General features: G+C 42.7%; 1 protein-coding gene across 3 annotated transcripts in view; it reads left to right on the top strand.

The window, feature by feature from the left end:
• The window catches only part of NBEAL1 (neurobeachin like 1), a 400,332-nt gene that overhangs the window by 179,109 nt on the left and 196,240 nt on the right, over positions 1 to 24,983 (top strand). For all 3 annotated transcript variants that reach the window (XM_033945971.1, XM_033945972.1, XM_033945970.1), the window contains 4 exons: positions 3,771 to 3,930; positions 4,292 to 4,394; positions 14,699 to 14,852; positions 20,951 to 21,109. In XM_033945971.1, coding sequence (XP_033801862.1) covers positions 3,771 to 3,930; positions 4,292 to 4,394; positions 14,699 to 14,852; positions 20,951 to 21,109 — 576 coding nt within the window. The remainder of the gene's footprint in view (positions 1 to 3,770; positions 3,931 to 4,291; positions 4,395 to 14,698; positions 14,853 to 20,950; positions 21,110 to 24,983) is intronic.

Below are 24,983 nucleotides of genomic sequence, written 5' to 3'. Positions count from 1 at the left end.
AGAGGCCTTTACTGACTCAATGGCTTGCATCACATTTGCTGTAGTAATCGGTGAAAATCATTCCGTATACCTGCATTCTCTGTACTAATACATTCCTCCTGAAGTAACGAAGAATTGCCTGGTATAGGTATCTTAGTTAAGAAATAACTTGCAAACTGCTCACAGGTTGGAAGCTTATCCTTACTAGTCCTAGGTGAAATCAATCCATTCACAATTGAGAACAACTCCCTGATCCCAGAAAGGGCCATAGCAATCTGTTGATCATAATATTGCTTTTTCAAAGAAAACACCATTTCCTTAAAGCCCGCTAAAGCTACCATTTATGAATGTTTAGTAGACGAGTCAGGACATTTCCTCCATCTTCGCTCTAATCTCCACAGACCGTCCATTACTCTAAACTATCTGAAGTGGTGCTAATTCTTCCAATGTCACCATCAAGGAATCATGCTGCTGTTCTACCATCTCCAACAAACTAACCTCAGACTTTACATCTAATTTTGGAATCCAAGAATGCTTTAAATAATTAATCTCATATGTCGGTCACCTGTACTTCACAACTGGTGTTCGCAGTACATACCACAAAGTATTGCAAGAAATTGTGAATGAAACAAGCTTATGATCAGTCCACGGAATGTCTACTGCAATTGGCTCAAGATGGATAGGAAAAGAGTGCTGATCTTGTACAAAAATCAAATCCAACATCATCATTGCAACAAGCTCACAAGGCCATTAGTTCCACAGTTCGTCTATTGGAACTTCAATCTACTCAAACACTAGAATTCATTGGAGCTCTCCTAGATACAACTCAAACTTGAGCCTTTCTATTGCAACAGAGACTTGACACTCTTGATTCACATCTGACAACAAGTCTCCTCTCTTCAATGCATCACTACACATCAATTGTTGCATCTCCTAGGACACATGATCTATAGTTCATGTGACTCCATTTGCATGTCTACATTCCAGGGAACCTCAGTGGACCCTCTCAACTCGATGGTCTCAAGTCACAATGACACTTTCCCAAAAGATTCATGTGACCTCAGACCTTTATCGGTCCCTTCAGTGGTGGCAGCTACCGTCTAGTTTTTCCAGGGGCCTTCTTTTCCAAACTCGACCACATAAAAAAATATTAATAATGGATGCTTCCATGCTCAGTTGGGAAGCCCACCTTGATGACCATCATACTCAAGGCAGCTGGACTCCTCATGAGAATACTTTCTATATGAATCTCCTAGAGTTTTGAGCAATCCACATTCCATATAAACATTCCAGGAGTACCTCCTCAATCAAATAGTCCTCATTCAAACAGACAACCAAGTCACCATGTTTTTTGTGAACAAAGAAGGAGGGCTCAGGGTCTCACTCACTTTGCCAAGAAGTGATCAGAATTTGGTTCTGGACTATTCCTCGCAACATATTCCTCAAGGCAGTTTAGTAGGAAAACAAAACATCCTAGCATACAACTTAAGGAGACTCCTTCAACTTCACGAGTAGTTACTCAACTCAACCATCTTATGACAGATATTCTCGGATTGGAGAACCCTGGAAATAGACCTCTTTGCTTCCCCCTATAACTACAAACTTCCACTCTTCTGTTCCAGATTTTACACTCCCAATCATCTGGAGGTCAGATGCCTTCTTCTTTGCCTATGCTTTCCCTCCCAATTCCTCTAGTCAGGAAGACTCTGTTCAAACTTCACCAAGAGCAGGCCACCATGATTCTCATAGCACCTTGGTGGCCAAATCAACTGTGGTTCCCTCTCCTCCTACATCTCAATGTACAGGATCCCATCATACTTTAGATCTTTCCAACACTGCTGACCCAAAATGAGGGTTCTCTGCTTCATCCCAAACTAAGCTCATTAGTACTCACAGTATGGTATCTCTCCCACTGAGTAGATGCTTTTGCGCATTCTGCGTCATTTTCAGCCATCATTGAAGCATCTAGAAAGTCTTCTATACAATGCTGTTATCATTTCAAGTGGACTTGCTTCACAATCTGGTATAATCTCCACTCACTAGATCCAATCACTTGCCCTCTCTCATTGGTTCTAAACTGCCTTTTACACCTTTCCTCCTCTGGTCTCAAAACTACTTTAGTCAGAGTTCATCTCGGTGCTGTTAGTGCTGTTCATATATCACTGAACATGAAGCCATTATCTGTACATCCATGTATCATACCAAGCCACCTCTCAAACCTTCTTCTGTTGCTTGGAACTTTAATGTTATCCTTTCCACTCTGATGAACCCTCCATTTGAACCATTCTCGACTTCATTTCTCAAACATCTCACTTGGAAAGTAGTCTTTCTCATATCTCTTATGTCTGCATGCTGGGTCAGTGAACTTTAGGTGTTAGTATCAGATCTACCCTATGCAACTTTTTACCATGATAGGATAGTTCTTTGTACACATTTGAAGTTTCTCCCAAAAGCCATATCGGAATTTCATCTGAACCAGGGTACAGATTTCCGTCGTCTTTCCCAAACCACATATTCACCCTGGTGAAGCAGCACTCCACTCATTGGACTGTAAATGTGCTCTTGCTTATTATTTAGATTGGACCAAAGCTCACGAGACTGCCACTCAATTGTTCTTGTCATTTTGAACTGTCACCAAAAGAACCATTTCCACATGGCTAGCGGACTGTTATCTCTTTTTGTTATGCTTGGGCTGGGCTGATTCTTGAATGCCGTGTCACTGCACATAACATTCGAGCAATGTCAACTTCAGTAGCTCATCTATGTTCCACTCCCATTGAGGACATCAGTAATGCAGTCATCTGGTCCTCAATTCATACCTTCACATCCCACTATTGTTTGGAGAATCATTCCAGGCAGACAGTTGGTTCAGTCAGGCACCTCTACAAAATTAATTCTCTAGCTTCCCTCCAAACTTTTCATTTCACTAGGCTCGTGGTAGTTGTCAATAACCCTCTTCTCAGAGGCATGATCCTAGCAGCTTAGTAGTCCCACATGTGAGAATATAATACCACCTGCTTGTCCTCGGAAAAAGCATAGTTACCTGTAGCAAGTGTTATTCAAGGACAGCAGGCATATATTCTCACAACCTTCCCATCTCCTCTAGTTGGCTTATTAGCTTTGTTACTGAACTGATGGTCCCGCGAACTGACGTCAGGCAGGAAGGCACCAACATGTGCATGGTATAGGTGGTCTTAAAGTTTTAAAGTGACTGTATACTTTTTGACTGTCCATACCTGGTTCCATGGAAGTCGTCACCCAAATGTGAGAATATATGCCTGCTGTCCTAGGAGAACACCTACTTCAGGTGAGTAACTATATTGTTTACCCACAGAAATGGGCCCTTTAGGTTGTTAACAGATGTGTGTGGTTATGCGTGGTGGTCCACAGTGCATGTACTTTTACCTGCAGACTTTGGAGGTGATATTGAGATTGAGAAGAGGACAGGGTATTGAATAACATGCAAAGTTTTTGTATAATCAAAGTTCTATGTGTTTCTGAAGGAAAAACTGTTTGCAGCAAAAAAGACTGTCTCAGAGAGAGAGAGAGAGAGTCTTTTTCAGGGGCAGTAATGCAAAACTCTGTGAACCTTTGCTTTGATTATTGATGTTAACCCCATGAGTAAAAGTACCTACAAAGTCTGCACTAGCATACTGCTTTTTTTTTTTAATCCGTTATCCCTTTATTTTCCAGTTTAGCTTGTTTAAACTTATAAAACTGTTTATTATCCTTTCATTGAGAGAAACTCGCATCACATTTTAATAGTGACTTCAACCTCATTTGGGTTATAGGTGCCAAGTTATTTAATGGATGTAAATGTGCTAATGGCTGTGCAGTTACTGATAGAGCAGGTGTCCATAGAGGCAAATGTGCAACTTCTACAACAGATGTACCAGTACTTGCTCTTTGACTTTCGCATCTGGAACCGTGGAGATTTCCCCTTCCAGATAGGTAGGACCAAAATATAATCTCTTTCTTTTTCATTTGAAATACTATGCACTTTTTGCATGAAGAATTAATAACTGTGGCTAAAGTCAAGCAGAAAAATCAACTAGCAAATACTATAAATATTTCCCTGCATATAACTGCTCAGTGCTGGTCAGTGTGCTATGAATTGTTACTGTGAATTGAATGAATGAATGAATAGGCAATGTCTTGCATTACAACTGCTATTTGTTACTTCAGTGTTTTTTGTTTACAGAAGAAATGCTAGAGTGCTGTCTTATCCTTTCACCTTTCCCCAAATAGAAAATCTATTATGGTTTGTCATAATCTGTTTACCATAATTGGAGAAAAAGTTTTTGTTTTTCAGGTCATATACAATATATCTCCACTATTATTAAAGATAGCAGGAAGCTTTTCAGAAAGAAGTATGGCATACAGTTCCTGTTAGACACACTCCGAATTCATTATGGGTAGGTTGCATTGCTTTGCTTTGAGGAAAATTGGTCTTAAATGTAGGCCTTAAAATGTATGGTGGCAGTAATATTATGGTGTTCTTGGTGTTTTCTACAGTCTTACTTCTACAACTGAGTACTGGGTTGAAAATCACTGTTTTAACAGCATTAGCAATATAAACGGGGAGTAGCTCCAGCCATCTCTCCCCACTCCCAAGTCTGCTGAGCCATGACCTCTGGCAGGAGCAAACCTGAGTTATAAGCTCCCTGTGCCAGAAATTTTCTGTATGCCTTCTGTAAGCAATACTCCAGGTGAGGTCGTATCTTTCCATGGTGCGACCTCACCTGGAGTATTGCGTTCAATTCTGGTCTCCTTATCTCAAGAAAGATATAGTGGCACTTGAAAAGGTTCAAAGAAGAGCAACCAAAATGATAAAGGGGTGGAACTCCTTTCATATGAGGAAAGACTAAAAAGGTTAAGTCTCTTCAGCTTGGAAAAGAGATGGCTGAGGGGAGATATGATTGAAGTCTACAAAATCCTGAGTGGAGTAAAACAGGTACAAGTGGATCAATTTTTCACTCCGTCAAAAATTACAAAAACTAGGGGACACCCAATGAAGTTACAGGGAAATACTTTTAAAACCAATAGGAGGCAATATTTTTTCACTCAGAGAATAGTTAAGCTCTGGAATGCATTGCCAGAGGTTGTGGTAAGAGCGGATAGCGTAGCTGGTTTTAAGAAAGGTTTGGACAATTTCCTGAAGGAAAAGTCCATAGTCTGTTATTGAGAAAGATATGGGGGAAGTCACTTCTTGCCCTGGATTGGTAGCATGGAATGTTGCTACTCTTTGGGTTTTTGCCAGTACTAGTGACTTGGATTGGCTACCATGAGGACGGGCTACTGGGCTTGATAGATCATTGGTCTTACCCAGTAAGGCTGTTCTTATGCCTTCTGGAGAAGCCACTGCTAGCCCCTCCAAAGTAATTTAAATGACCTCACACTGAAAGCCTAATTGCTGTATATAATATAGGTTTATTAGTAATAAACAGAAGTCAGCTTACATGAAATGAGATATAGTACAGCAGTTAGGCCAATGAATGGTAACATACAGAGTGCCAGCATCTGTTATATGAGATCCGTCCTAAAACATAAGTCAGCAGGTATGCTACTTTTATACCCTAGTTTAGTAGCATAGGGTTAAGACTGCTACCTGGCTACTAATTACATACTTAGTTTCTATTGGATTATGACACTTGTCATTTTTATTTGGATGGTATACATACTAGCAATTGAGTCATAATGAAGCATGGTGTCACTTGGTGTCAAATATGACTTCTCTATTTTCCCTGACAATGCATTCTTAATACTAAGGTCAATAATCACTGAGAGTGGGCCCCCCTCCCTCCTGGGCTTGATTGTAGATCTATCAGCTATTTCCACCTGTGGTTAATGCTACTGTGGCCATGTCATCCTGACCTGGAGTTATGTGGTTTGGCATCTCTGGTGACCCAAGCATTTCTTGGAAAGTCCCAGAATAGAATATTCAACACTTGTCATAGTCAGCAGATTTTAGCCAGCTTCTAGGGCAAAGATGAAATTCTCTCAAAAACATGTTATTTGTGCTGATGGAAAGAAATACTTTCTGCAGTGTTAATAAATCTAGTATAAGTCCAGTTTAGCAGCACAATGTCTTTCTTAAATGTCTCTTCTGGGGGTCTCATGAGAGCCTTAACCCTCAGTCTCATGATGGTCTTCTCCGTCACTTCTGGCTAACTGGTGATGAGATTTGGCCTGCTCTGATGGTAGAGAATCTGCCTGTTCCTGCATACAGCACACTAAGGACATAAGAACATAAGAGTCGCCATACTGGGACAGACCAAAGGTCCATCAAGCCCAGTATCCTGTTTCCAACAGTGGCCAACAGTAGTCAATAGGACCTGACAAGATCCCAAGGAGTAAAACATATTTTCTGCTGCTTATCCTAGGAATAAACAGTGGATTTCCCCAAGCCATCTCAATAATGACTTATGGTCTTTTCTTTTGTTCATTGGCTATTTTAAGATTGGAACGGGCATTAATTATTTATTTTATTTAATGGGTTTTAGACCTAGACAGTGGCTTGTGACTAGTTTAATTGAAGGAATAAAATTTCCTCCATTTGAGATGACTTGTGTGAATTTCTTTTCTTAGAATATCATAGTAGCTTTGGCACTCATTTTTGAAGCATATGAGTGTCCACATGCTTGAAATGTCCAAATCCTGATTTCACAAAGGCAGAATACTGCATCAATACTGCAGGAGATCCAAATAGCAAGGGAGATGTGTTTTGGGTGGCACTAAGGAGGGCCTGAAATCTGGATGTCCAGTAGCAATTATTGAAGGGGAAGAAATGCCCATTTCTAAAAAGGACATCCTTATTTAGACCTGTTTTCAGGAATGCCCAGGTTACAGAAAGGCTGTCCACTGGAGGAATTAAAACCATGACACCTCCTTAATCCCCCAGTAGTTGTTGCCCCTACTCCCTCACACCTGAAAGTGAAACCAGAGTGGTTTGTCAGGTTGCATGCTAGCTTCAGGTATTTATGGGTATTTTTAACAGAGCAGGAAGCAAGTCTGAGGAGTAGCCTAGTGGTTAGTACAGTGAACTATAAACCAAAGGACTCTGGTTCAAATCCCAATTCAATCCTTTTTTTTTAGATTGTGAGTCCTCCAGAAACAGAAAAATATCTACTGTACCTAAATTTATCTTAGGACAAGAAGGCAGCATATTTTCACGTGTGGGTAATGTCATCCACTGAGCCTGGTATAGACAGTGTTAAAAGTGAACTGTCACTTTAAGTTTTAAGAAACTTCATGACTGCCCACACCACACATGCACGGGTGCCTTCCTGTCTGACATAGGCTCGCCGTTCCTCAGTTCTTCATTTTCCGCGGTGTGAAGAAATGTGTTTTTCTGGACTTTGGCTAGTCTGCGTTGCTGTCAACCCATATTGGTTTTTCTGATTGGCCTTTGGCCGTTATTTTTTTTACTTCAACGTAGTTTGTTTCCTTAGTAAAAAAAAAAAAAAAAATATATATATATATATATATTTGGCTTTCCCTCATTTGGGCCTTTCAGGCCCCATGTGGGGGTTTTAGCCATCGTGTTATTTTTTGGTGGGCTTTTTCTTCTTTTCAGTCATTAAGTTTAATTTGGCTGCCACAATTTTTCCGTCCATGTTGAAACCATTGACGGGCTTGTGGTTTGCTGCTTAATAAAAACAGATTTCACCTAAAAAGTTCTGTATGTGCCAACCATCTATTTCAGTCATTGACCAGCATAACTGGGAGACTTCTCTTTCTGTTTCTGCAGCTACAAGGAAAATTGATTCACAGTGGTCCCCAACCTTTTTGACACCAAGAACCGCTTTTATAGAAGCAAATTTTTCCAGGGACCGGTAAAGGGGGGGGGGGGGGAGAGAAGGATTTGGGAAGGGTTTGTAGGACAGTTTTATACAAAATATACATTACATTTTTAGTATTATTAAGTTATAATATCGTAATAGAAGTTATACAACCTATCATAATGCAGAATCAGTGGGAGCCCTGAGCTTGTTTTCCTGCAACCAGACAATCCCATCTGGGAACAATGGAAGACAGTGACATGCGAAATGTGTTGCTTATGTTCAGTCTACTCTGTAATCTCGTTTTGGTTGCTGTCACTTCAGAAAACGCTGCCTCACAAAGATAGGATGTTGGAAATGGAAGCAGACTTTTCAATGCATTTGTGACAACCTTAGGCTATTCTGCCTTTACTTTAATCCAAAACGTATGGAGATTTGAAGTTGTGTCAAATATACTTTTAAGGTCACCATCATTTGCAATCTCAAGCAGTTGATCCTCTTCAAGCACAGACAAAGTTGATTCACCTGGCTTATTCACAAATGGGACACAAATCCATTCCTTCCCATTTCGGGGGTCTTTTGTGGTGGGGAAATAATGCTCAAACTCTTTTGAAAGCTGAGATAGGTGATCATACACTAGCTGGGAGAAAGAAGGCACTGGCTTGGTATCTTTAACAATCTCTGCTAACGTCAAAAATCCCAATGTTCACTCGTCGGCTCCATAAATCAAGTTTGGCTTTGAATTCAGCCACTTTATCTGCCAACTTGAACATAGTGGTCACTCTTCCCTGAAATAACAGATTAAGTTCGTTGAGCAGGCTGAATATGTCATACAAGTAGGCAAGTTTTGTGATCCATTCTGCATCACTAAAATGTGCTGCCAGTGGTGAGTGTTTTTCTGAAAAAAATCTCTGGAGCAGCTCTCTAACTCAAAAACTCAGCGATCTACCTTTAGAAAACCATCTCACTTCTGTGTATAAGAGAAGATGTGTGTACTCTGCATCCATCTCCTCACAGAACTGTGCGAACAGATGTGTGTTAAGGGCATGTATTTTAATGTGGTTGATCATTTTAATCACATCCTGCAAAACGTTGTTAAGTTTAGGTGACATTTTTCGGCTAGCCAGCATTTCTCTATGAATGACGCAATGCGTAGACTCACATTCAGAAGCAATCTCCTTGACTCGAGTAGTGAAACCAGAAAGCAGTCCAGTCATGGTAGCTGCTCCATCTGTGCATATACCAACACAAAATGACCAATTCAGTTTTCCTGACATGTAATCATTCAAAGACTTGAATAGCTTTGCAGCTATGGTGTTGGTTGGCAACAAAAGTGCACATAAAAAACCAAAAAACTCTGTGGAGTGACGATGTTCCTAAATGGACTTTATTTGAAAGTATCAAAGTTCCAAAGGTACACTAAAATCATCCACATAAAATAATTCCATCCACATAAAAGCAAATCATCCACATAAGAGCCTTAAAGGACCTAGTCCGCTAGGGATACAGGACCCAACACGGTCCGTGTTTCGACAAAAAGTATTCTTCAGGGATCCCTGGGGGTCCTATAAAGGTGAGTATGTGGGAAACAATTGTGTGGTGAGCCAGAAGTGAGACACTGCTTTCTGATGCAGTACAAGTTATTATAGCTGCTTCTAGAAAACCTACTCAACAATGCTATCAACAGAAGTGGACACGTTTCACTGCGTGGTGTACTCTCATCACCAAGATGCTCCATCTTCTCTGGCCTCAGTCTTGGATTATCTTCTCCATCTTTCAAATTCTGGACTGAAAACCATTTTGGTCAGAGTTCGCTTTAGTGTCATCAGTGAATTTCATACTCCTGTTGACAATAAATCTCTGACCACTCATCCTCTTGTTTCCAGGTTTATGAAAGGACTTTTCAATTCCAAACCTCCACTCAAGCTGCCTCCAGTTGTCTGGGATCTTAATATAGTCCAAGCCACTTTGATGAAACCACCATTTGAACCAATGGTTTCTAGTCACTCAGGTTTCTCACTTGGAAAGTGATCTTCCTGATTTCTCTCACTTCTGCGTGTCTAGTGAGTGAACTTCAAGCTTTAGTTTTGGATCCACTGTTCACAGTATTCCATCATAATAAGGTGGCACTCCGCACCCATCCTAAATTCCTCCCGAAATTGATCACGGAATTTCATCTTAATCAATCCATTGTGCTTCTAGTTTTCTTCCCAAAACCTCATGCTCATCCTGGAGAAACAGCCCTTCATACATTGAACTGTAACCGTGCCTTGGCATACTACATACAACGGACTAAACCACACAGAACTTCATGTCAACTGTTCCTCTCCTTTGATCCTAACAGACTGTGAAAGCCTGTATCCAAAAGAACTATTTCCACATGGCCAGCGGCCTGTATTTCTTTCTGCTATGCTTAGGCTGGACTGCAGCTCGAGGGACGTGTTACAGTACACAAAGTCAAAGCTATGGCAGCATCAGTAGCTTTCTTACGTTCCACTCCCATTGATGAAATTTGCAAAGCAGCTACTTGGTCCTCAGTTCACACATTTAAATCTCACTACTGTCTAGAATCCTATTCAAGATGAGATGGTTGTTTCAGCCAAGCAGTATTCATTTTTTTCTTAATGGCTAACTCTCCCTCCATCCCATTTAAGCTAGGGAGTCCCACATATGAGAATATGCTGCCTGCTTGTCCTTGGATAAAGCACAGTAACTTACAGTAACAGGTGTTATCCGGGGACAGCAGGCAGATATTCTCACATCCCTCCCACCTTCCTTGGTTGGCTTCTTAACTTGCTTACGGAACTGAGGAACTGTGAGCCTATGTCAGGCAGGAAGGCACTCATGCATTTGCGGTGTGGGCAGTTGCAAAGTTTCTTAAAACTCAAAGTGCCAGTTCACTTTTAACACTGTCCATACCTGGCTCCGTGGATGATATCACCCACATGCGAGAATATCTGCATGCTGTTCCCAGATAATACCTGTTACGGTAAGTAACTGTATTATATGACACCTACAAGCCTGAAGGCTAGTGAAGCGGTGTACATTCAGGTACAGAAGGTATTTTTTTCTGTTCCAGGAGGTTTCACAATTTTTAATAAAGGGTTGATGTGAGATTTGAACTTGGTTCCCTAGGTTTATAGTCCATTGCACTAACCGCTATGCTAATCCTCTGCTCGATAGTGCTGCCTGATTCAGGGAAAAATGTTTCAATTCGATTCGGCCTATTGAATTGATTTTTTGATTCGATTCAATTCACTTTTCCTGCCCAATCAGGTGGGTTTTGTGTTTTGTTTTTTTCAAAAGACCTGGCGAGTTTATTTTTGTAGCTCCCATCCCCCCATTGCCCTCTCCAACCCTATGCCGGTACTGTGACATAAACAAAAAAGTTTTTTCCTCTCTCTGTTAGGTCCTAGCTCATGCTCACTGTCTAACACCAGCTCTGGCAGGATACGCATTTCAAATCTGACATATTGTAATCCCAAAACAGAAAATAAAATAATTTTTTCTACCTTTTGTTGTCCTGTCATTTTATTATTCAAATCATGTTGGTCCCAGGCTCTGGTTTCTTTTCTGTTATCTTGTTCACCAGGGTCTCCTGCCCATTTCTCCATGCTCTCACCATTCATCTTTCATTTCTGTACCTTCCCTTCCACTGCCATATCTAACATTTCTGTTTCTTTCCTCCTGCCTACCATCTCTCTCTCTCTCTCCCTGCCTTGTGCCCTGTGCCAAACCTCTCTATTTTCCTCCATGCAGCATCTCTCACTTCCTCCCCTCCATTAACACACACAAAATTTCTTTCTCTCTCCCCATGCACGATCTCCATGCCCTTCACCCTTTGTCTAACATTTCTCTCTCTCCTCCATGCATGTCTCCCTCTGCTCCACCATATGCAACATTTCTCCCTCTCAACCCTCTACATCTTTGTTGCATCTCTCCTTTCATCTCCTCCACCGCATGTCCAACAATTCTTCTTTTCTCCTCTCTCTCCGCATGTGCAGCATGCCTATGCCTCCTATCCTCCTGTACTGCAGCTTTCTATCCCTCCCTCCCATCCCCTGAGCAGCAACCTCCATCTCTCCTATCCTGTGCAGCATTTCCCAATCAACACCCCCCCCCTACACCCCACATGAGACCTCAACTTTTGGGCATCCTAAAGCAGCAGCAGTGATGAACAGGCTTCTCATGGCCTGCCCGCCAGGGCTTCCCTCTGCCACGTCATCAGTGATGTGGCAAAGGGAAGGCACTGGTGGGGCAGGCCAGGAGCAGCCTGTTCACTGCTTCTGCTGCTTTAGGAGACCTGGATGCCTTTCAGGAGACTCAAGACTTACTAAATTGGTGAGTCCAATTTTTTTTTTTTTTTTAAGAAAACAAATCAATTTGAATCAATTCACCAAAGTGAATCAGGCAGCACTACTGGTCTGTCAGCACTGATGTCTTTATGGCCATTTTCAAAGAATGCTACTATAACAGACATCCATGCCCATTGTTTTCCCCTGTTCAAAATTTGAAAGTTTCAGTTTGTAAAATAGCTGCTCATGCTGGATGTTTGTAGTGCATGAATGTTCACCTCATATATTTTCAAACAGGCCCCTGTTCAAAAATACATATGAGATGGACCTCCATTTGGGACATTCTGACTTGGACATCCTTTCAAAAACGCCCTTCTTTGTGTACTGCAATGAGCAGCAATATTCAGCCACTCTTCCTACAGCTAAGCAATTTAATATAAGAAAGTTTTTCACAGATATTACATAAATCACTTAGCTGTTATAGAGAGTGGATGACTATCACTACTGTATGTCTAGTTAGTCAGAATTCCCTTATACTACCATTATGGGGCATTTAGAGAGAATATTCAGTGGCACTATCCATTTAGTGCTACTGGAAAGCCATATATTTGGTGACAACCACTAAATATACTTTTCCGCTCCATAATGCACCTAACCATAAGACGCACCCTAGATTTAGAGGAGGAAAACAAGAAAAAAAACATTCTGAATCAAATTCCCCTGCCAGGCTCTGCACCCTGTCCCCCTTCCCTGCCAGGCTCTGTACCCTGTCCTCCCCTCTGGTGGTCTAGTGGTAGGCCGGGACAGGGCAGGCAGGGATAGGGCACAGATGTCAAGGCAGATGACTTTTTAAAATACAGTGGAACCTCGGTTTGTGATTAATGCGATTTGCGAGTGTTTTGCAAGACGATCAAAACACTTAGCAAACTTTTGACTCGCAAACCGAGCACTGCCCTGATAAACGAGCACTTACAGCCCAGGAAGCACCGCTTCAGGGGATTCCTCTTCCATCTGCCGGCCAGCCTTCCATGTCGGGTGCCTTCCGCAAGTTGGAGAGCCTCTATCTGAGCCTACGCAGCCGAGTGCCGTCCCACCTGCACGTTGCGTATGATACGCACAATGTCAATCATCGACGTGCGTGTCATACGCAACGTGCAGGTGGGACGGCACTCGGCTGCGTGGGCTCTCATAGGCTCTCCAACATGCGGAAGCACCCAACGTGGAAGGCTGGCCGGCAGATGGAAGAGGCATCCCTCCAAAGTGGCACTGCGGGGTTCTCCATCGGCTGGCAGACATTAGAAGCATCCCCCAGAAGCGGCACTGCGGGGTTCTTCAACGGATGACGGACGGAGGAGGCAGACGGAGGAGATGGTGCTGCAGCACCTGGCACCCGACAGGTACAGACCTCGAGTTCTGGAACAAATCGTTGGTGTTGCTATTATTTTCTATGGGGCACTTTGCTTTGATATACGAGTATTTTGTATTTCGAGCATGCTTCTGGAACGAATTATGCTCGTAAACCAAGGTCACCTCAGTAACAACTATAGAAAAATAGACAAATATAGTGAAAAATATAGACAGCACATATAAATTCTCAAAACTGACAGATTTTGATCACTAAATTAAAAATAAAATCATTTTTCCTACCTTTGTTGCCTGGTGATTTCTTTCTTTCTTTCCTTCCTTCCTCAGGCCCAACAATTGTCCCTTCCTCCCTCCCTCCTTCCTATGTCTCCCTCAATGTTTTCCAGCCTTTGTCCTCTTCCTCCCCCCCCTCCCCCTGTTTTCTGGTGATTTCTTTCTTTCTCTCTTTCTTTTCTTCCTCAGGTTCAACAATTGTCCCTACCTTCCCTCCCTCCTATGTTCCCCTCACTGCCTTCCAGCCTTTGTCCTCTCCCCCCCCTTCCTCAGGCCCAACAATTGTTCCTCCCTCCTTCCTATGTTCCCCTCACTTCCTTCCAGTCTCTGTCCTCTTCCGCCTCCCCTCCCCCAAGCTTGCCCATCTGTCCGCTGGATTTAATTACCTCCCGCTGCTGCCGCAGTGAGGACATGTCGACGAAGCAGCAGCGGTGGGGGGAGGGACTCCTGGCTCAGCAGCGGGTCAAACTCATCAGTGCGGCACTGCAAGCTATGGCCATGCTGCAGCCCAAGAGCGAGGAACGAATGGAACGAATTGCTGGGAAAGGCCAGGTAGGTGCAGCGATTGCTCGCTGCCGGCCCAGAAGCCTTACTCCTGACATCAATTGGAGGTAAGGCTTCTGGGCCGGCGGCGTGCAATCGCTGCACCCGCCTAGCCTTTCCCTTCCTTTACTTGCAGCAGCAGCGAGGGACCAGTAGCGGTGGCAGGCGAGGGGCGGGTGGCGGTCTTAATAAGGTAATGGGGGAGGGTATATGCACCCTTTTTTCCACCCACTTTTTGGGGAAAAAAAAGTGTGTCTTATGGAACGAAAAATATGGTACAAATCCCTTTAAATATTGGCCTGAGTATGTATTGCAAAATTGCCAAAATTGTTTTCTTATGTTTTGTGAACCTGCTTTGGGTTGGACTATGTCTAAGGAAAGCAGTATACAAATATAGCATAATATAGAATTATTTTGATATACTGCTATATGGTTGATTATCTTTTTCCTTTATATTTGAAGTTGTACTGGAGAGAATGACCTGTCTCTCGAAGATCTGATGACAATAAAAACATCCTTGTATGGACTGGTCAAGTATTTCCTTAGCAAAGGAGCAACCCAGGAAGAAATACAAAGCATCATGGGATACATAGCAGCCATTAATAAAGAGGAGCAGGTTCTGATTCTGTTTAATTTAAATAAGCATGTTTTGTATTCACTGAGCATTTGAACAGTTGCAGTGTTCTGTCATTAAGGTAATTTGTCAACTCAAATGTGAATTAGAAAGTTGGGATGCAAATTTTTTCCCCATTCTTAATCAGCTAGTTAAAAACTAATCTTACTTCTCCAGCTGATGATTAGTGTAATAAACCAGCATGTCAGTACAGTGGTACCTTGGTTTACGAGCATACTTCGTTCCAGAAGTATGCTCGTAAACCAAAATACTCGTATATCAAAGCGAGTTTCCGCATATGAACAAAGTGAAATTCGCTTGATATGTTCCCCCCCCCCCCGAGGCCAGCAGTGCTGCTCTGCCCCCCCCTGAGAACCGACATTGCTCCCCACGAAGGCCCCCCCCCCCCCGCATGATCCGGCACCCTCCCCCCCTGCGATCTGGCAACACCCTGCTCGTGTCGCACCCTCCCCCCCCCCGGCCGCGATCTGAAATCCCCCAGACCCTCCCGAACACGCTTCTTACCCCCATCTGGCCACTGGCACCGGCATGTCCTGTGCGTTGGTGCCGGTGCCCGAAGATCTGCGTCCTCTTCTTTGCTGGGCCTTGAGCATCTGTGCATGCACAAGGCCTGTGAGTTCACGCTCTTTCCGAGCAGGGGTAAGATGCGTGTTCGGGTGGGTCTGGGGGATTTCAGATTGCGGCGGGGGAGGGGGGCGCGACGCGAGCGGGGGGTGCTGGATCACGGGGTGGAGGGTGCCGGATCGCGGGTGGCGTTGCTCGCAAATCGAGGCAAGCTCGGTTTCCAAGGCACCGATTTTGCGAATGTTTTGCTCGTCTTGCAAAACACTCGCAAACCAGTGCACTCGTAAACCAAGGTACCACTGTACTTACCTGATTCTAATGCCAGTATAATAATGACATTTTTATTTTACATTTAAGTACAAACTTTTAATTACTGAAGAGTAGAAACAATATTTTTGTAGGTGTTATCCCCAGAGTAAATCATAAATATTCCAATATTCTGCCATGCCTGTTATTAAATCATAAGTCTGTATGAGCTAAGGACCTGCTACTGTCTCTTGGAATAGTGTTGGATAATGCCCTGTCTTTCAAGATGAGTATATATTAAAATATTTTGATAGTGAAGAAAATATGACGTTTAAATATAGAGTTTTTGGCTGACTAGTGACAACTTTGGTGCATTAGTCTGCATGATAAAAGTTGTTCACTAAGCAGCAGCACCACTGAGGTCTTTGAATTTTTTTTATTCCTCAGAGTGGTTGATCTATGTTTATATTGGATAAAGATGGAACTCTTGATATGTATTTCTGAGTGCCTGATTGGGCAAAGATTTTGATAATGCATTCATTTAACAGACACAAGACTATTGAAAACAAAACTCTTGACCAAACTTCCACTCTATCTACTTAAAAGATTACAACTCACACAGAACACAGCAGTAAAACTAATCTATAATGCTTGGAAATATGTTTACGTTATACTACCCTATATACTAGGGAAATTCAAATTACCAAATAGTGATAAACTATCCGCCCTATCACTGATCACCTTAAATAGATAATAATAAATATGATATACAGTGGTACCTTGGATTACGAGCATAATCTGTTCCAGGAGCATGCTCATAATCCAAAATGCTCGTATATCAAAGCAAGTTTCCCCATAGGAAGTAAGGGAAACTTGCTTTGATATGTTTCCACCCCCCACCTTCCGCCCCCCCCCGAGGCCAGCAGCGCTGCTCCCCCCCCACGAGAACCGGCATTGCTCCTCCCGAAGGCCCCCCCCCCGGCAAACCGGCACCCTCCCCCCCGCGATCCGGCACCCCCCGCTGTCATCGGGCACCCCCCCTGCCGCCATCGGGCATCCCTCCGCCGCGACCTGAGGTCTCCCCAACCCACCCGAACCCTCTTCTTACTTTTCTGTAGCTTCCGCAGCGGCACTGGCACCAGCATGTCCTGTGTGTGGTGCCGGTGCCTGAAGATCTGCTTCCTGTGCTGGGCCTTGAGAGTTCACGTTCGACGTGAGAGTTCACGTTCGACGTGAACTCTCAGGCCTTGCACAGGAAGCAGATCTTCAGGCACCGGCACCACGCACAGGATATGCTGGTGCCGCTGCGGAGGCTACAGAAAAGTAAGAAGAGGGTTCGGGTGGGTTGGGGAGACCTCAGGTTGCGGCGGAGGGATGCCCGATGGCAGCGGGGGGCCCGATGGCGGTGGGGGGGGTGCCGGATCGCGGGGGGGAGGGTGCCGGTTCGCAGGGGGGGTGCTCGCAAATCGAAGTGCACTCAGTTTCCGAGGCGCCGATTTTGCGAATGTTTTGCTCGTCATGCAAAACACTCGCAAACCAGTGCACTCGCAAACCAGTGCACTCGTAAACCGAGGTACCACTGTATATAGTAAAATTACACTATCAAACTGGCTTCAAAAAGTGCTAAGTGAACGCTCAGATCCACAACCTGAACTCTAGTGATTTTTCACGGAACCAGTTGCAAATGAGACCATCACAGCATGTTCACTGTCTCTGCCACCTGCTTCTCAATACACCTAAAAACTCTACATAGATAAGAAGATTGTTACTTATCTGTATTGCATGGTGGCAAAAATTCAACTCTGCAACTGTTCCGGGTACATTCTTAAATTCTAAACTGCTGTCATACTCTAAACCAGTGTTCTTCAACCTTTTTACACCCGTGGACCGGCAGAAATAAAAGAATTATTTTGTGGACCGGCAAACTAATAGGACTAAAATTTAAAACCCCCGTTTACGCTCCATTTCCGCGAGCTCGGTCCCCGCAAACCATATGATCCCATCTGCACAAGCCGCAATTATGATTTTATATTGAATGTATTTAATTAAATTATAAAAAGAAACAATATTCTGAACAATTGTGATTTTATAAATACAAATATACAGAACACGGACCAACAAAACCCCTGTCTCCCCTCCCCTTCACATATATCCCCTCTACTATCAAGAAAGCTGAACAAGCCAAGTTCATAGAAATATCATGCTAACAGAATACTGCAGTCCCCAGTTATGTCTCTAGCATGATATATATTTCAAATCTGATATATTCTAATCACAAAATAGAAATAAAATTATTTGTTTCTACCTTTTGTTCTCTCTGGTTTCTGCTTTCATCTTCTTTTCACTCTCTTCCTTCCAGCGTCTGCCCTCTCTGTCTCTTCAATCCAGCATCTGCCCCTTCCATCTACTGTCTGACCTCTCCCCCTTCCATATGGTATTTGTCTTCTTTCTATGCCCCTCTCCCCTTTCCATCCAGCCTATGCCCCTCTCTCCTTTTTACACGATTCACTCCAGCTTCACTGCTCTCTTCATTTTTATCTCTCCTACACCAGATCTAGCATCTTTGTCCCTCTCAATTTCTCTGCTGACCCTCCCTTCCCATCTCATTCCTATCTCTCTCCTTCCCCTCCTCTAATCTCCCTGCAAGCTGTTTCATTCCTTTTTTCTTCTCCCTTCTCTCCTCCCCCTGTCCAGCAGCATCTCTCCTTCTCCCTCCCTCCAGGTCCAGTAGCAGCTGTCCCTTTTTCCCCCTTACCCAGCAGCTTCCCAGACTCCTTCCCTCCCCCCTCCCAGCAGCATCTCTCCTTCTCCCTCTCCAGGTCCAGTAGCAGCTGTCCCTTTTTCCCCCTTACCCAGCAGCTTCCCAGACTCCTTTCCCTCCCCCCTCCCAGCAGCATCTCTCCTTCTCCAGGTCCAGTAGCAGCTGTCCCTTTTCCCCCCTTACCCAGCAGCTTCCCAGACTCCTTTCCCTCCTCCCCTCCCAGCAACATCTCTCCTTCTCCCTCTCCAGGTCCAGTAGCAGCTGTCCCTTTTTCCCCCTTACCCAGCAGCTTCCCAGACTCCTTTCCCTCCCCCCTCCCAGCAGCATCTCTCCTTCTCCCTCTCCAGGTCCAGTACCAGCTGCCCTTTTTCCTCCTTACCCAGCAGCTTCCCAGACTCCTTTCCCTCCCCCCTCCCAGCAGCATCTCTCCTTCTCCAGGTCCAGTAGCAGCTGTCCCTTTTTTTTTTTCACCATGCCAGCAGCTTTCTCCCCTCCCAGCAACTCTCCTTACTTACCAGCGCTGCGATTCAGTAAGGCAGCCTCGGGTCCTTTGTTGGGTCGCACCGCCTCTGAGGAAAGCGGAAGTTGCATCATCAGAGGCGGCCCGACTCAGCAAAAGCTCCAAGGCTTCCTTCCTGAATCGCTGCACTTGTAAGGAGAGCTGCTGGGAGGGAAGAAAGCACAGTCGGAGGCTCCCCATTCTATCTCCGGCCCTGCGCTCCTCGATCTTGCCGGTCCTGCACGGACCGGCAGGAAATTGAAGAAGTTAATCTCGCCGGTCCTGCGCAGACCGGCAGGAATTTTCTGCGGACCGGCACCGGTCCGTGGACCGGCGGTTGAAGAACTGTGCTCTAAACTAAACTGCTGTCATAGAGCATTTACCAAACCTCTAGTGCCATTAGTAAAACCCAGCATAAGCCATGTTGTTTGGCAGTAGCACTTGCACACAACAGCACAGGAAGGCCCAGTTGGATTTCTAGGCTCTTGGCATGCATGATATGTAGGTATTTTGGTGGTGGGACAACTCTGACTGGCATCCATATGGCACTTGGTGAGTTTGCTTTCAGAGGAAGCTTCAGAGGGATGTTGCTCATCATTTTAAAAGAAAATGGGATTCACTATGTTAAATTTGCTGTGATTGAGTCAGAGTTCTGTAGACTACACCCACATAGATAGAAGTTCCATCTTCTGTTTTCAAGCGATCCATATCACTTCCTCCTCTCCCCAAGCCCCTTGCATTTCAGTCGCTTGGATAACGATCTTTACATAGAGAGCTACTCCTCCACCTTTTTGACTATCTCTGTCCTTTCTAAAAAGATTATATCCCGGTATGTTTGCATTCCATCCATGGGATTCACTGAACCATGTCTCTGTGATAGCAACAGTATCCCTCTAACATCAGGGCTTGCAGATCATGAACTTTGTTGCTTAGACTGCGAGCATTTGTGGTCATCGCTTTCCAGCGGTAATCTTTTTTTGTATAGATTTTTGTTTCGTTTCTCTTCCCGTTGCTAATATTGTTTGTGTTGCAATCTTTACTACCATTACATCTTATCTTTTGCTAGGGGATGGTCTCTATAACTGTCTTTCATACATATACCACCCGCACCTTCTAGTTTAAATGCCCAGAAACATATTGTCTAAATTTCTCCGCAAGGATTCTTTTTCCTGCTGTAGTAATATATAATATGTAGTCCGTCGGTACAATATAGCTTCTTGTCCTTCCATGTATTTCCCCATCCTCCTTTGTACCTAGAATATCAATTTTCTCAATTGTCGGTAAGAATCTCTAGAATTCAATTCCAGGTATGATGAGATTTTGCAAAGATTGTATGTCTTTTAAGAAATTGTTAAAAACACAATTGTTTTTGGATGCCTTTCTCTAATTCTGTGGTTATTATTTGTTTTGGATTTAAAGAATTCTGTATTAAGGAAATTTTGTGGGGAAGATTGATTTATTTGCTTACTGCATTTTATAATGTTTGTGCTTGAAATTGTAGATGTAAATGTTATGTACATCGCTTAGATTTAAGCGATTCATAAATTTTTAAAATAAATTAGAAGGAAATAAAAACAGCTCAAGAGTGACTTTAAAATAGATTTATTTTTAAAATAGTAAATACTGAATGTAATGTGTGCTTTACTTTAAATGGAAAAAATTGTGAAGCTCTAGGCTTGAAATTTATTGAACAAGATGATCAACTGTGTGTATTACTATTACTCCATGTAAGAACTCTAGTTGATCAGTAATAGGAAACAAAGCTTTAGCAAAATCACTTCTGGTTGGGGAAGACAAGGAAATTTTGGTATGACAAATGCTTTATATTAAATTTAGGCGATAAGAAAGAGGTAATTTTAAACTCCAGAATACAGTGTATCTGAATGAATTAGAAACCTTGTGAACAGTTTCTAAGCAGTTTGATTGAAGGCATAAGATTTCATTTATATGAGAAGATTTCTTTGAGTTTTGCCTCTATTAAGGTAACAACAGTTTTGTTTATCTTTCTAGCTTTGTGGGATTTTGGAGGTACTGTATAACTTGCTGCATACTAGCACAACCCAAGACCAGCTTTTTCTACTACTTTTTGAACCAGGGAATGCTGACACACTCTATGCCCTGCTGCTGAACCAGAGATATTCTGACCGACTAAAAGAACTTGTATTTAAGGTACTAGCTCTATTGATTTCTTGTTCTTTCTTTAATTATTACTAATGAGGTTATTCTACTTTATAGTACATTGTTTTCTTAATATGTTTATATAGAATTAACATGAATTTATAAACAAATTTAGTAATCATTTCAGCATTTCTTATGCAAATGTAATATAAACATTGTACATTCATAAGTAAGAATTTATTTATAAACACATATCCTCTAATAAATATTAGGGCCATTTGTATCTCCAAAACTGCAAGATTTGAATAACCTTTTATCAGCAAAGGTGGAAAGAAGAGGAAACAGGAGCCGGCATGATTAAAAGGCGAGGTGAAAGAGGCTATTAGAGCCAGAAAAACATCATTTAAAGAATGGAAAAAGGATCTGAATGAAGAAAATAAGAGGAGACAAAAGCACTGGCAAGTTAGTTGCAAAGCTAAGAGAGAATATGAAGAGAAATATGCAAAAGAAGCAAAAACTTTTTTAGGTACATCAGAAGCAGAAAACCTGTGAGGGAATCCGCGAGACTGTTGGATGATTAAGGAACAAAAGAGGCTCTTAGGGAGGATGAGGCCATAGCGGAGAGACTGAATTAATTCTTTGCTTCAGTCTTTATGGAAGAAGACTCGGTCTTGGGCCTAATGCTATTTAATATCTTTGTAAGGGATCTAACTCAGGGACTTCAAGGCAAAATTACATTATTTGCTGATGATGCTAAACTATGCAACAGAACCTGACAGCGCAACCAGGCCCAACACTATGGAGCAGGACCTACTTTTACTGGAACAATGGTCCAGTACTTGGCAACTGAACTTTAATGCCAAAAAATGTAAAGTAATGCATCTTGGAAGCGGAAGTCCATGCAGAACATACACCTTGAACGGTGAAAACTTAACAAGAATTACTGCAGAAAGGGACTTGGGAATACTCATCCGGGAAGATATGAAGGCTGCCAATCAGTTGAAGAAAGCTTCAGCAAAGGCTAGACAAATGCTGGGTTGCATCAGAAGGAGCTTTATCAGCCGAAAGCCTGAAGTCATACTGCCGTTATACAGATCCATGGTGAGACCTCACCTTGAGTACTGTGTCCTGTTTTGGAGGCCACATTATCAAAAGGATGTGAAGAGAATGGAGTCGATCCAGAGAATGGCCACTAGAATGGTCTCAGGACTTAAAGATATCCCATTTGAAGAATGTCTGACCAGATTGCGCTTATATTCTCTTGAGGAGTGCAGAGAAAGGGGAGACATGATAGAAACATTCAAATACATCACGGGCCGCATTGAAGTGGAGGAAGAAATCTTTTTTCTTAAGGGTCCCACGGCGACAAGAGGGCATCCGCTAAAACTTAAGGGGGGAAGATTTCATAGTGACACCAGGAAATACTTCTTCACCAAAAGGGTGATTGATCGATGGAATGGTCTTCCACGACAAGTGGTCGAGGCCAGTAGTGTGCTCGACTTCAAGAGTCGATGGGACAGGCAGGTGGGATTGCTATAGAGTTATGCTTAAAAGATGGTTTCTCAAGGGAGGGAGGGTTCTTGAGTGGGCAGACTTGTTGGGCCGCCGGCCCTTTTCTGCCATCATACTCTTTGTTTCTATGTTAAGATGTAAGAGATTCACCAAAGATCTACCAGAACTGGAAATTGTTTTCAAGGCTGATGATGTGGAGGAACTGAAAGAAATTTCGGTGAATCTGGAAGATGTACTAAGCCAAATCGACAAGTTAAAAAGTGATAAATCGCCTGGACCGGATGGTATACATCCCAGGGTACTAAAAGAACTCAAACATGAAATTGCTGACCTGTTGCTAAAATTGTCTGTAGTACCACCTGAAGATTGGAGGGTGGTCAATGTTACACCGATTTTTAAAAAGGGTTCCGGGGAGATATGGGAAATTACAGACTGATAAACCTGATTTCAGTGCCGGGCAAAATGGTAGAAACAATTATAAAAAATAAAACTGTGGAACACATAGACAACATGATTTAATGAGACAGAGTCAGAATGAGTTCAGCTAAGGGAGATCTTGCCTCACCAATTTGCTTGACTTCTTTGAAGGTGTGAATAAACATGTGGATAAAGGTGAGCCGGTTGATGTAGTGTATCTAGATTTTCAGAAAGCTTTTGATAAAAGTTCCTCATGCGAGTTTCCTGAGAAAACTAGAGAGTCATGGGATAGATGACAAAGTTGAGTTGTGGATAAGAAATTGGTTATAGGTTAGGAAACGGAGGGTAGAGTTAAATGGTCATTTTTCTCAATGAAGGAGAGTGCTGCAGGGATCTGTACTGGGCCCAGTGTTATTTAGCTTATTTATAAATGATCTGGAAATTGAAATGACAAGTGAGGTGATTAAATTTGCAGATGACACTAAACTGTTCAAAGTTGTTATAATGCATGTGTATTGTGAAAAATTGCAGGCAGACCTAAGGAAATTCGAAGACAGGCGTCCAAGTGGCAGATGAAATTTAATGTGGACAAATGCAAAGTGATGCATGTTGGGAAGAACAATCCAAATTATGGTTACCGGATGCTAGGGTCCACCTTGTGATCTGGGTGTCATTGTTGACAATACGATGAAACCTTCTGCCCAATAAAGCAATCAGGATACTATGAATTATTTAAAAAGGGATGGTTAACAAGACTAAAAATGTTATAATGCCCCTGTATCGCTCAATGGTGTGACCTCACCTAGAGTATTGCATTCAATACTGGTCTCCTTATCTCAAGATGTAGTGGCGCTAGAAAAGGTTCAAAGAAGAGCAACCAAGATGATTAAGGGGATGGAACTCCTCTCGTATAAGGAAAGATTAAAAGGATAGGGCTCTTCAGCTTGGAAAAGAAAGAGACAACTGAGGGGAAATATGATTGAAGTCTACAAAATCCTGAGTAGAGTAGAATGGGTACAAGTGGATCAATTTGTCACTCCATCACAAATTATGAAGACTTATGAAGTTGCAGGGAAATACTTTTAAAACCAATAGGATAAAATATTTTTTCATTCAGAGAATAGTTAAGCTCTGGAATGCATTGCCAGAGGTTATGGTAAGAACGGATAGTATAACTGGTTTTAAGAAAAATTTGGACAATTTCCTGGAGGAAAAGTCCATAGTTTGCTATTGAGAAAGACATGGGGGAAGCCACTGCTTGCCCTGGATTGGTAGCATGGAATGTTGCTAGTCCTTGGGTTTTGGCCAGGTACTAGGGACCTGGATTGGCCACGGTGAGAACGGGCTACTTGGTTTGATGGACCTTTGGTCTGACCCAGTAAGGCTATTCTTATTTTCTTATGTCCCCCCTTCTCCCGAGCGTAACTTAGTGGTATTAGGAATCTTCAGCTATCCTAAGGCCTGAAAGGCCATTTTAAGACAAATTTTCAATGGCATTCTTTGATTGGTGGCTGTCCTTGCAGTACAAACAACCTTCCCATTACCTCAGCCAGGCCTGAAAGGAATAAGACAAAGCTTATAGCATATAGCCCATTGGGTCTACCCCAACAGTCTTAGTTTGTAGGCTTTTCAGCAAAGTTCTATTCTGCCTTTAAATAATTTTTACTTGAATGCTCTATGAAACATTAGTATGCAATGACTTTTTATTTTATTTATTACCAGACTTAAAAAACTGTCTCTCCCCAAAGACCTATAAAGGGATATACAAAAAAATGAATAACGAAAAACATCACAGCATTATATCATAACATCTACAGCAAGACCATAAATTTAAATGAATAAAAATCATTCAGTATCAGTAGACCCAAATGTTATACAATAGACACCAGTATAGGGAGCTAAAATCAAATAGGCCCTATAAATTTAGGAAGAACTGAGTGCATTGATTATATCACAACAGTCACTTGAAACACTGAAAGTTTTTAGACCATGAGAA

The sequence above is a fragment of the Geotrypetes seraphini genome, chromosome 5, assembly GCF_902459505.1.
Source record: "Geotrypetes seraphini chromosome 5, aGeoSer1.1, whole genome shotgun sequence".
Taxonomy (NCBI): domain Eukaryota; kingdom Metazoa; phylum Chordata; class Amphibia; order Gymnophiona; family Dermophiidae; genus Geotrypetes; species Geotrypetes seraphini.
Note: the sequence above shows the minus strand (reverse complement) of the source record. Positions and strands in the feature narration are given on the sequence as shown.